Raw genomic sequence first — 14409 nt, forward strand, 5'->3', positions numbered from 1 at the left:
ACAAAGCAATGACAGAACCATGAAAAGGTGTACATAGGGGTTTTAACTTGATGAAATCTAGCTTAACCAAATTATATGTATATCCAGATGGGTTTTAAGAGTTTTTTTTATTAACTCGGATAACCACTTTAAGGCTGGATCCGGATTAATGCCTTTCAATGTTGTGTTCAGGATTTTTGACCGGAACAAAAAGCGCAGCATATTTATCCTCAGGACTGTGACAAGGAGACATCCTCTGCGTCTGGAGGAAAGAATGTTTGTACACAAACATAGAAAAGGATTCTTTACAGTAAGAGCAGTGAGACTATGGAACTCTCTGCATGAGGAGGTGGTGATAGTGAGTTCACTAAAAGAGTACAAGAGGGGCCTGGATGTATTTCTGGAGTCTAATAATATTATAGGCTACAGCTACTAGAGATGGGTTGTTGATCCAGGGAGTTATTCTGATTGCCTGATTGGAGTCGGGAAGGAATTCTCCCCCCCCCCCCCCCCCCCTAAAGTGGGGAAAATTGGCTTCTACCTCATTTTTTTTATTTTTTGCCTTCCTCTGGATCGACTTGCAGGATAACAGGCCGAACTGGATGGACAAATGTTTTTTTTTTTCAGCCTTATAAAGTCATAAACTATGATACTACTACTTCCTTCTGGATTCGCTTTTGGCTTTGGCTCACAAAAGTGCTTCAAAAACTGCCACAAAAAGCTGTGTGTGACACCATCAAAATGTTGCTTATATCTTAGTTTCCATTTGTTCTATTTGTATGAAAATATTTCCTCCAGCACAACTCTGAGAAATGTGTACAGTCAAATGGAGTGAACGCTGCTACCAACCAAGCTGGGTACCATTGCTGCAACCCAGTATTGATGAGTGAAAACAACAATTCCTTGCACATAAATCATTAAAACAAAACATTTAAAATGGACAAGCAGAGGGCAACGGGTTTAAGAGGCGGTCCACCTTCTTCCTCAGGGTCTGAGGGCAGCAGTAAGCGGACATTCTTGCATGAAACACGACTTTAGACTTGACTGCACAGCATTATCGTGATTTATAGTGCTGTGCGTCTCTGCCTGACATAATTTGTAATCCATTTTTACTGACTGCATTACGTCTGTACAAATCATTACAGTTGAGGTCCCTCTCTAACCCTCTGCATGTTATGGGTTAAACATCCTGGATCGATGCTCCTGCGGGTCCAGGCTGCTAGAACAGGAGTGTGTCTCTCATGTTAGAGCTGAGCCCCTACTCTCCGCTGCACTGGAGACCTGTGCAGCGCTTAGACTGGGCCACAGTATCCCAGCCTAAGGCCCCTTAGTAAACAATGTAAAAAGGAGTATGGGTGGTCACTAAGGGTTTAATATCTCGGGCTGTGTAGCAACTACACATGTGAGACTAGTTTTGTTTGAGAGCTGACAATCTAAGTTTTTAAATGAGGATTGTGGTTCTAACTAGGCAGCTTTTCAACTGAGCTGATCACAAGTTGACTTTCCAGACTGAAAAAACTGTTGTCCCCCCTATTAAAATAGAAAAAAAATTTAAGGGGTATGCCATTTCCACTACCCTCTTCCCGACGGAATGACAGTTTGAACATGCGCCCTACTGCCCCATTTATTCTCTCTGGGACTGCTGGAGCTAGCTGAGTGCTTTACTCGGCTACCTGCCACTCTATAAAGACAGGGATAATTGAGCCCCTGAATTGGGGATAATTTCAAGATGACCCCATTAATACAAAATACTTGAAAAGCTCAATACAGTTAACCTCTTCTGTCTTATGTCATACACAAAATGGTGGGCAAAAAATGATGTCCACAACCCAAATGAAAAATGCTGACTTTTTCTGTCTTATGGTGTTTTTTTTTAAATTGCTTATTTCAAAGATTGAATGATTTATTTATTTATTTTTTCTGTGCTGCTAACAAATTTTATCATATTTATTTAATCTATTTTTCTTTTTTCACCACACAGTTCTGCCTATGACACCAATACAGAACAGCGTGTTGCAGTTAAAAAACTCTCCCGGCCTTTTCAGTCTATCATACATGCCAAGCGTACCTACAGAGAACTTCGTCTACTAAAGCATATGAAGCATGAAAATGTGAGCGTTTTTTTCCATATTTTATTGATCATAATTACTCTATGGATGTATTATTCAAAATTTGTTCTGTATAGTGGTTTGCTAAGTTTAGAGGGCAAAGAAAGACATGATCACCCCTTCCTATTTAAAATGTGCTGGAATATTGGTAAAAGAAATAGTAAAAAAAAAAGAAATAATTCTATGTCAAGTCCCGCGTGACACACTATCCACCCCTAATTCATGTACCATTTTACAGAGATACCAGTACAACCATACAGCCCATTGCAAAGGCACAAATTACCTTGCTACATTTTGCATGGGAGTCGCAGCGAATTGTCACGTGGGACGTGACATATAGTTGTTTTTTCTCATTTTAGGCAGCAATAGTGGTACTGTTGCGGTAACGCAGCAATGGTGAGGTTGCAAAATTAGGGTGGATAGCAACAGTGGTGTTTTAGATTAATAGTAAATAAATAAAATAAGTAAAAAAAATAACTGCTGCAACAAACTATGAGACTATCGCCGTTCCTACAAACAAATGTGTTCATCTGGTGTATACATGATAGAGAAGTAATGTTTGGTATTTTAAAAAATGCACTCCAGGTTTATTTGTTTTGTTTATATAGTGCAGGATAGGCTACTATTAAAGAAAAAGGTAGAGACTCTTGTGTATACCTTGTGTACCTATTTTGTTTGATGTGCAATTTGTGGGTTATCTGCCATATTGATTCCTTCTTCCTCTCAGATATGGTTTTCCTAATAAATCTTACATTACTACATCATGCTTGGCTTTGCAGAGACAGGGGAGACTAAGTCTCATCACAGTGCACTGCGGAGTCCTGTGTAAAGGGCAGCCATAACAGAACAGTGAAACCGAACTGCTGTCCCCTCACACTGCAGGGTCTCCATGCAATCCTAGGTGATGCAGCTTGAGCCTGTCTTCTGTCCCCCTGGTCAGCTATTACAGATCAGTGTGAAGCTGCATGTCATTATATATTTATATTTATATTTATTTATATATATATATATATATATATATATATATATATAAAAGAAAAAAAGGTAGCACTCCAAATTAGTGGTAGAAAAAGTGGATGGTTTATTCAACCATCTAGCAGCAACGTTTCAGCTCTCTCATTGGAGCCTTTGTTATATATATATATATATATATATATATATATATATATATATACACTGCTCAAAAAAATAAAGGGAACACAAAAATAACACATCCTAGATCTGAATTAATTAAATATTATTCTGAAATACTTTGTTCTTTACATAGTTGAATGTGCTGACATCAAAATCACACAAAAAAAAAATATGGAAATCAAATTTTTATAACCCATGGAGGTCTGGATTTGGAGTCACACTCAAAATTAAAGTGGAAAAACACACTACAGGCTGATCCAACTTTGATGTAATGTCCTTAAAACAAGTCCAAATGAGGCTCAGTAGTGTGTGTGGCCTCCACGTGCCTGTATGACCTCCCTACAACACCTGTGCATGCTCCTGATGAGGTGGCGGACGGTCTCCTGAGGGATCTCCTCACAGACCTGGACTAAAGCATCTGCCAACTCCTGGACAGTCTGTGGTGTAACGTGACGTTGGTGGATAGAGCGAGACATGATGTCCCAGATGTGCTCAATTGGTTTCAGGTCTGGGGAACGGGCGGGCCAGTCCATAGCATCAATGCCTTCGTCTTGCAGGAACTGCTGACACACTCCAGCCACATGAGGTCTAGCATTGTCTTTCATTAGGAGGAACCCAGGGCCAACCGCACCAGCATATGGTCTCACAAGGGGTCTGAGGATCTCATCTCGGTACCTAATGGCAGTCAGGCTACCTCTGGCGAGCACATGGAGGGCTGTGCGGCCCTCCAAAGAAATGCCATCCCACACCATTACTGACCCAATGCCAAACCGGTCATGCTGGAGGATGTTGCAGGCAGCAGAACATTATCCACGGCGTCTCCAGGCTCTGTCACATCTGTCACGTGCTCAGTGTGAACCTGCTTTCATCTGTGAAGAGCACAGGGCACCAATGGCGAATTTGCCAATCTTGGTGTTCTCTGGCAAATGCCAAACGTCCTGCACGGTGTTGGGCTGTAAGCACAACCCCCACCTGTGGACGTCGGGCCCTCATATCATCCTCATGGAGTCTGTTTCTGACCGTTTGAGCAGACACATTCACATTTGTGGCCTGCTGGAGGTCATTTTGCAGGGCTCTGGCAGTGCTCCTCCTGTTCCTCTATGCACAAAGGCGGAGGTAGCGGTCCTGCTGCTGGGTTGTTGCCCTCCTACGGCCTCCTCCACGTCTCCTGATGTACTGGCCTGTCACCTGGTAGCGTCTCCATGCTCTGGACACTACGCTGACAGACACAGCGAACCTTCTTGCCACAGCTCGCATTGATGTGCCATCCTGGATAAGCTGCACTACCTGAGCCACTTGTGTGGGTTGTAGACTCTGTCTCATGCTACCACTAGAGTGAAAGCACCGTCAGCATTCAAAAGTGACCAAAACATCAGCCAGGAAGCATAGGAACTGAGAAGTGGTCTGTGGTTACCACCTGCAGAACCACTCCTTTATTGGGGGTGTCTTGCTAATTGTCTATAATTTCCACCTGTTGTCTATTCCATTTGCACAACAGCATGTGAAATTGATTGTCACTCAGTGTTGCTTCCTAAGTGGACAGTTTGATTTCACAGAAGTGTGATTGACTTGGAGTTACATTGTGTTGTTCCCTTTATTTTTTTGAGCAGTGTATATATATATATATATATATATATATATATATATATGTATGTGTGTGTGTGTGTGTGTGTGTAAAAAAAAGAGCAGCACTCCAGTATAGGCTAAAACAAAATCCAAAAGATTTATTCACCCATAGTGTGGCGACGTTTCGGCTCTACAATCGAGCCTTTCTCAAGCTTGAGAAAGGCTCAATTTTAGAGCCGAAACTTCGCCACACTGGGTGAATAAATCTTTTGGATTTTGTTTTAGCCTATACTGGAGTGCTGCTCCCTTTTTTTTTTTTTTTACATGTGATTATTGGGTAAGCTTTAGCCCTCAGAGCATGCACCCGGCTGTTTCATAGTAAATCTGTGCTGCCTCCTGTTTTTTGTTTAAATAAAAAATAAATGTGTGTGTGTGTATATATATATACACAGTCGTGGCCAAAAGTTTTGAGAATTACATAAATATTGGAAATTGGAAAAGTTGCTGCTTAAATTTTTATAATAGCAATTTGCATATACTCCAGAATGTTATGAAGAGTGATCAGATGAATTGCATAGTCCTTCTTTGCCATGAAAATTAACTTAATCCCAAAAAAACCTTTCCACTGCATTTCATTGCTGTCATTAAAGGACCTGCTGAGATCATTTCAGTAATCGTCTTGTTAACTCAGGTGAGAATGTTGACGAGCACAAGGCTGGAGATAATTATGTCAGGCTGATTGGGTTAAAATGGCAGACTTGACATGTTAAAAGGAGGGTGATGCTTGAAATCATTGTTCTTCCATTGTTAACCATGGTGACCTGCAAAGAAACGCGTGCAGCCATCATTGCGTTGCATAAAAATGGCTTCACAGGCAAGGATATTGTGGCTACTAAGATTGCACCTCAATCAACAATTTATAGGATCATCAAGAACTTCAAGGAAAGAGGTTCAATTCTTGTTAAGGCTTCAGGGCGTCCAAGAAAGTCCAGCAAGCGCCAGGATCGTCTCCTAAAGAGGATTCAGCTGCGGGATCGGAGTGCCACAAGTGCAGAGCTTGCTCAGGAATGGCAGCAGGCAGGTGTGAGCGCATCTGCACGCACAGTGAGGCGAAGACTTTTGGAAGATGGCCTGGTGTCAAGAAGGGCAGCAAAGAAGCCACATCTCTCCAAAAAAAACATCAGGGACAGATTGATCTTCTGCAGAAAGTTTGGTGAATGGACTGCTGAGGACTGGGGCAAAGTCATATTCTCCGATGAAGCCTCTTTCCGATTGTTTGGGGCATCAGAAAAAGGCTTGTCCGGAGAAGAAAAGGTGAGCATGTGTGGGGTTGCTTCTCATCCAAGGGAGTGGGCTCACTCACAATTTTGCCCAAAAACACAGCCATGAATAAAGAATGGTACCAAAACACCCTCCAACAGCAACTTCTTCAAACAACAGTTTGGTGAAGAACAATGCATTTTCCAGCATGATGGAGCACCGTGCCGTAAGGCAAAAGTGATAACTAAGTGGCTCGGGGACCAAAACGTTGACATTTTGGGTCCATGGCCTGGAAACTCCCCAGATCTTAATCCCATTGAGAACTTGTGGTCAATCCTCAAGAGGCGGGGTGGACAAACAAAAACCCACTAATTCTGACAAACTCCAAGAAGTGATTATGAAAGAATGGGTTGCTATCAGTCAGGAATTGGCCCAGAAGTTGATTGAGAGCATGCCGAATTGCAGAAGTCCTGAAAAAGAAGGGCCAACACTGCAAATACTGACTCTTTGCATAAATGTCATGTAATTCTCGATTAAAAGCCTTTGAAACGTATGAAGTGCGTGTAATTATATTTCACTACATCACAGAAACAACTGAAACAAAGATCTAAAAGCAGTTTGGCAGCAAACTTTGTGAAAACTAATATTTGTGTCATTCTCAAAACTTTTGGCCACGAGTGTATATATAGTGTGTATATTTAAGTGTGTGTATATATATGTGTGTGTGTGTGTGTGTGTGTGTGTGTGTGTGTGTGTATATACAGGTTCTTCTCAAAAAAATTAGCATAATGTGATAAAGTTCATTATTTTCTGTAATGTACTGATAAACATTAGACTTTCATATATTTTAGATTCGTTACACACAACTGAAGTAGTTCAAGCCTTTTCTTGTTTTTAATATTGATGATTTTGCCATACTGCTCATGAAAACCCAAAATTCCTATCTCCAAAAAATTAGCATATTTCATCCGACCAATAAAATAAAAGTGTTTTTAATACAAAAAAAGTCAACCTTGAAATAATTAAGTTCAGTTATGCACTCAATACTTGGTCGGGAATCCTTTTGCAGAAATGAATGCGGCGTGGCATGGAGGCAATCAGCCTGTGGCACTGCTGAGGTGTTATGGAGGCCCAGGATGCTTCGATAGCGGCCTTAAGCTCATCCAGAGTGTTGGGTCTTGCGTCTCTCAACTTTCTCTTCCCAATATCCCACAGATTCTCTATGTAGTTCAGGTCAGGAGAGTTGGCAGGCCAATTGAGCACAGTAATACCATGGTCAGTAAACCATTTACCAGTGGTTTTGGCACTGTGAGCAGGTGCCAGGTCGTGCTGAAAAATGAAATCTTCATCTCCATAAAGCTTTTCAGCAGATGGAAGCATGAAGTGCTCCAAAATCTCCTGATAGCTAGCTGCATTGACCCTGCCCTTGATAAAACACAGTGGACCAACACCAGCAGCTGACATGGCACCCCAGACCATCACTGACTGTGGGTACTTGACACTGGCATTTTGGCATTTCCCTCTCCCCAGTCTTCCTCCAGACTTTGGCACCTTGATTTCCGAATGACATGCAAAATTTGCTTTCATCCGAAAAAAGTACTTTGGACCACTGAGCAACAGTCCAGTGCTGCTTCTCTGTAGCCCAGGTCAGGCGCTTCTGCCGCTGTTTCTGGTTCAAAAGTGGCTTGACCTGGGGAATGCGGCACCTGTAGCCCATTTCCTGCACACGCCTGTACACGGTGGCTCTGGATGTTTCTACTCCAGACTCAGTCCACTGCTTCCGCAGGTCCCCCAAGGTCTGGAATCGGTCCTTCTCCACAATTTTCCTCAGGGTCCGGTCACCTCTTCTCGTTGTGCAGCGTTTTCTGCCACACTTTTCCCTTCCCACAGACTTCCCACTGAGGTGCCTTGATACAGCACTCTGGGAACAGCCTATTCGTTCAGAAATTTCTTTCTGTGTCTTACCCTCTTGCTTGAGGGTGTCAATGATGGCCTTCTGGACAGCAGTCAGGTTGGCAGTCTTACCCATGATTGCGGTTTTGAGTAATGAACCAGGCTGGGAGTTTTTAAGAGCCTCAGGAATCTTTTGCAGGTGTTTAGAGTTAATTAGTTGATTCAGATGATTAGGTTAATAGCTCGTTTAGAGAACCTTTTCATGATATGCAAATTTTTTGAGATGGGAATTTTGGGTTTTCATGAGCTGTATGCCAAAATCATCAATATTAAAACAAGAAAAGGCTTGAACTACTTCAGTTGTGTGTAATGAATCTAAAATATATGAAAGTCTAATGTTTATCAGTACATTACAGAAAATAATGAACTTTATCACAATATGCTAATTTTTTCGAAGAGAAAGATACGAAGAGGAAGAAGAGGAACACTACTCAAACAGACATCACAACAGATAGAACAAGAGGACATAATTGTCAATCTGAGTCACATAAACTTAACATCAGACCAGAAAAACCTACTAAATAAGGGACTTAATTTTGCACCAACAACAAATCTAAATAAATTCGCAACCTATATAGGTATAGAAAAATATATCAGAAAATTATGCCTAAAGAAATACCATTTAAAAAACACATTTACTCCACAGACACCAGAAAGTAGTGAATTTTTACACACCGCCCTGAAAAATAAATCAAAACATTTTCCCAGACAAGAAATAAGCCATGAAATCACAACATTTCGTAAAAGTGTAGAGCAAGATATCAGGAAACTAAACACATTCAACCTTCAATAATCTAACAAAAAACGAAAGGGAATCAATGAAACAACTTCAAGCAATGGAAGAGATCACTATCCGACCAGCAGACAAAGGAGGGGCCATAGTCATATTACACTCCGTTAGCTATAATGAAGAGTGCACACGTCAACTCACAGATCGTTCAACATATCAAAAATTAAAACACGATCCCACAGAAGAATACCAAAAAAAACTGATAGAATATTGCAACATAGGCCTAAACGAAGACATACTTTTAGAACGAGAACACAAATTCATCATATCCACCCAAAAAAAGATTACCAGCATTTTACTGCATACCTAAACTACACAAAAACCCAATAGCTCCCCCTGGAAGACCCATCATCTCAGGTATAGGGTCAATAACATCACATCTATCGGAATACATTGATAAAATGCTACAACCATAAGTGAAAATTATTCCCTCCTACATAAAAGATACCACGGCCATTATCACCACATTGGAAGCAATAGAATACAATGAAAATTGGACACTCGGTACTCTCGACGTCAATTCCCTATACACAGTAATTGACCATAAACAAGGCATAACAGCACTCAAAAAACATCTAACAGACTATTCACCATACAAGGCAGATCAAATAGATTTTATCACATCCGGTGTTCACTTCATATTAACACATAACTATTTCATTTTCAACTCTGAATATTATCAACAACAAGTCGGCACGGCAATGGGCACCAGATTTGCCCCGAGCTAAGCCAACATCTTCATGTCTGAATGGGAGCGGGAGGTGGTTGGCCCTAGACTCGGGGGGGAGTCTGGTGCTCTGGAGAAGATATATAGATGACGTGATTTTTATATGGCAAGACACAGACCGCTCCCTACAGTCATTTTTAAATGAAATCCATGTCAACAATTTAAATCTAAGATTCACATCCAACATAACAAAAACCCAGTTAGAATTTCTCGACTTATGCATTCAAGTAGAAAATACAAAACTAATATGTAGTACATACCAAAAACCGCTAATGAAAAACAACCACATCCTTTTCTCCAGTTTCCATCTCCCACAATGGCTAACCAACATCTTTAGAAGATTAAAAAGAAATTGTACCATTAATACTAAATTCGAAGAAGAAGCCACCCAAATGAAAGAGAAATTCGCAAACAAAAAATACCCAGACAAATTTAGACAACGCATTAGATAAAGTTAAGAAAATGGATAGACAAGAATTTTTCAGAGAAAAAGAAGAGATAAACATACAACAAAAGGAAGAAGCTAGACTGATCCTACCCTACAATGCCCAACACAAAACCATTGCCAAAATCATCAATAGACATTGGCATCACTTGCTCAGAGACAAAATCATAGGCCCCTTACTAAACACCACACCATCTATAGTCTATACGAAAGCCCCCAATTTAGGATTAAAAATAGCTCCTACAATAAAACAAAAAACACACAAAATAACTGGCTTTCCCTAAAGGTCTTCTTTCGGTGTGGACGATGTAGTAACTGCAGAGTGACAAATTTCCCTAAAAAAAAAACACACAAGTCTGCTCCACACAGAATTCATTTAAAGTACAAATAGAAGAATGCCTAACATGTAACACAACTGACGTCATATACGTACTGGAATGCCCATGTCACAAACAATACATCGGAAGAACAAAAAGACAACTGAAAAAAAGAATATCGGAACACATAGCAAACATCAAAAAAGGATATAAACAACATACACTATCCAAACACTACAAAACTCACCACAATAGTGACCCATCATCCCTTAAATTCACAACCTTTGAAAAAATCAACAAATCCTGGAGAGGAGGAAACCATATAAACAATATGTCACGAAACGAATCCAAGAGAATTTCCGAATTTGACACCTTAATGCTCGCAGGTCTAAACGCCGAACTGGAAATTTTTGGATTTTTATAAATGGGGATGTGCCTCTTTGGGAAAGAGAAATAGAGGTCCGGCTGCTTTACCAGCACCTCTATCTCCTCTCCTATTGAGGCCCCTCTCCCATACACACTTCCCATCTCCAATATCCCACCCAACAACAGACGAAATCAATTCCCCAAAAAACCCCATACTGAAATCACACAAGAAACCACTAACTATACACAACGTTCTAGCCAAATAGAAAGACCTCTGAGGATGCATCGATGAAACAGATAAGATAAAAATATATCCCATCTATAACGGACAAGACTATAAAACCTATGGGACCAAAAAATCTATGGAACCAAGAAAAATCCTGAGTGAAAAATCTATATAATGTCAATTATTAATGGAAGGACAAATAGATAGACCAAGAATAAGAAAGAAAAAATAATTCCCAACCTCAAAACCACCTGGTTATCACAAAAAATCACAAAAATTCAAAAAAAAAAAAAAAAAAAAAAAAAACGCATAGAAACCGCACCATAAACGCAGGGACCGTGTGAACACTAACATTGAAACCCCTTTTTCTAATGACTCATTCATACACAATCTGAACAACTAGATTAATCTAATGAACAAAAAACAAAGACAATGACCACCTATCAGTCAACTACAGCACTGCAAATACTACATAAAACATTATTTTCACATTATAAACGCTTGTTAGAGTTCATTGATATGGACTAACATCACAGGAACATACCTATATCTATAACACAAAGGATTTAATCCCAAAATAATAAATACAATTTTTTTTGTTTTGTTTTTTTTAGAAAAAAACAACAAAAAAAACGCACTGAAGCCGCACAAAAAAACCGCAAGCAATACATAATGCGTTTTAGTAGAATTTAATGACTTGTATGAATGCATAGATGAGACCCTCAATATAGAAACATATCCTATACACATTACAGCTATAGAACATTATTTTAATAGATCCTAAAAATAAACTATGCCGACATAAATTCACTTAGCTGCTGATAGAATCCAGTCCAGGATTTATAATTAACCCAACAAAATTAGGGCAACACCCCTTAAAGAAGACCGCACATAAACCCTCACTAGCTCCGGACTCATCACTACTTGACCACTGAGGAAGGGACCAGAAAGTGTCCCGAAACGCGTCTGGTCAGAGGAAGCAGTGAGGACCATAAGGAAATCAACTATATTGAACTAAAAATCATCGGAAGAAAATACTCGCCACCGCAATATTCTTTTAAATTTCCCACAGCTAAAAAGATTGGCCAATCAGGAACCTACTACCGTGTGACGTCAGGCTGCATCACCATCACGTGCAGCATCACATGGTAAGGCAAGTGATCACGTGGGACGCCACGCAGGTCCTTGCAGAACGGAAGACACCGTAACAGATTGAAGAGGGGTAAAGTAAATTACATCTTTTACTGTTCCTCTATAATACAGCATATATACTTTGCCCACAATAACGGCTATATGTAACAAGAATATCGGGATAATTTACATCTAAATTCAAGTGAATTGGAAAACTGCCAGGAGAGTCGCTCTCTCTTTAAAAGGCGGACACTAACACTTGATAACCCGGTGAACACAGGACCTAATATTGCTGTATCCATACCAGCAGCTACCTTATAGTGTTATAATATATGAAGACTACCTATATGGTATATAATTCACGCTTTTAAGAACACATTTTTATGAACACTCGTATGCTAAAAAATCAACTTTGTTGTGCACAACGTATTTTACTCAATTGAGCACTTTTTTCAATTCAATTTTTTGCACGGCACTTTGTCTTATATTATATTTATTGGATTTTATATGCGGATATACTGCACAACTTTCAAGAACACCACTACTTAACTGAAGACAGTCAACATATACTACTGGGCTTCTTGGACTGTATACTTATTGATTCCAGGACCTTTTTGAAGAACTCTTTGAACATTTGGACATCATTTCCAATCCTAGGGAATCCTATTTCCCGTTCAACAATACCCATTGGAATATACACCTTTGTCCAATAGACTTTATATCAAATAATAAGAGTACTCACTCTATCGTAACATATATTATATATATTTTTATCTCATCATTTTTATTTTCATCATTTTTATGTAATTTAAATAAATATCATCCTCAATCAAATATTTTACTTTAAAATAGCATTAAAACATCACCTTATTTAACCCAAATGCGAGTGTGCCATCACAATTCTTTTCCAATTTAATATATATATATATATATATATATAATACCACAAATATTGCAGCAGCACAGTCAGATGTAGTGCCCTGGGTGCAAAGAATCCTCACAGAGGCTGGCTTCTCCTCCAGGATATATATTCTACGAATAAAGAGGCAGCACTTCCAGTAGTTCGGTGATAGGGTGACGACCCCAAACTTTATTCCAGCTACGTTTCTGCCTTCTCAATGAGCTTGACAAAGGCCTCATTGAGAAGGCAGAAACGTAGCTGGAATAAAGTTTGGGGTCGTCACCCTATCACCGAACTACTGGAAGTGCTGCCTCTTTATTCGTAGAATATATATATATATATATGTATATGTATGTAAAGGTATACAAATATTTAATGATATAATGATAATAAAAATGAAACCAGTGGAAAATAAAACAGATATAAAAAAAATGCAAATATTACATGTCATTGATTATATAGAATGTAAAACACTATATTTTTGTAATATTTGTATTTGATATATCTTTTATTTTCCACTACTTTCATTTTTATTATCATATAATATTTTAATATTTTTGATACCTTTTTCACCTGGAGTATGAATCATATTATACTATTTTATATCATATACACACACACACACAGAACACGGAGTGTGGGGAGGGGAGAGGTCTGATGAATCATATTATACTATTTTATAACACACACACACACACACACACAACGTGGGGAGGGGAGAGGTCTGAAAGCTGCCAGAAGAGATTTGTTAGGTGAATATGTCATCCTGTAGTTCATATAGAAAGACTGACCATTGCTTTGTACATATTAGAGCACATTCTGGGCTGATGGTCAGACTTGAGATCACATGACCAGGTCTCCATAAGCAAAAGGTTTAAAATGTATGGATGCAACTGTATGGTGTAACAAATTACACTACTAGAATACTGGTGCTGAGTTAGGCTACTTTCACACTCGCGTTTGGTGCGGATCCGTCATGGATCTGCACAAACGCATCCGTTCAGATAATACAACCGCATGCATCCGTTCAGAATGGATCAGTTTGTATTATATTTAAGGCTACTTTCACACTGGCGTTTTGGTTTCCATTTGTGAGATCCGTTCAGGGCTCTCACAAGCGGTCCAAAACTGATCAGTTTTGCCCTAATGCATTCTGAATGGATAAGGATCTGTTCAGAATTCATCAGTTTGCCTCCGTTACGCCTCCATTTCGCTCTGGAGGCAGACACCAAAACGCTGACGAGGGTGTCCGCCTGACGATGCAGAGGCAAACGGATCCGTCCAGACACACAATGTAAGTCAATGGGGACGGATCAGTTTTCACTTACACAATATGGCACAATAGAAAACGGATCCGTCCCCCATTGATTTTCAATGGTGTTCAGAACGGATTCGTTTTTATTATCTGTAACATAGCGAAAACGGATCCGTCTTAAACGGATGCATGCGGTTGTGTTATCTGAACGGAAGTGTTTGTGCAGATCCATGACGGATCCGTACCAAACA

General features: G+C 39.7%; 1 protein-coding gene across 1 annotated transcript in view; it reads left to right on the top strand.

The window, feature by feature from the left end:
- LOC120995148 (mitogen-activated protein kinase 14-like) overlaps window positions 1-14409 on the top strand; it is a 386582-nt gene that overhangs the window by 82756 nt on the left and 289417 nt on the right. Inside the window, 1 exon segment of the mRNA XM_040424160.1 lies at window positions 1961-2090. Coding sequence (XP_040280094.1) covers window positions 1961-2090 — 130 coding nt within the window.

Source organism: Bufo bufo, chromosome 3 (assembly GCF_905171765.1).
Source record: "Bufo bufo chromosome 3, aBufBuf1.1, whole genome shotgun sequence".
NCBI lineage: Eukaryota > Metazoa > Chordata > Amphibia > Anura > Bufonidae > Bufo > Bufo bufo.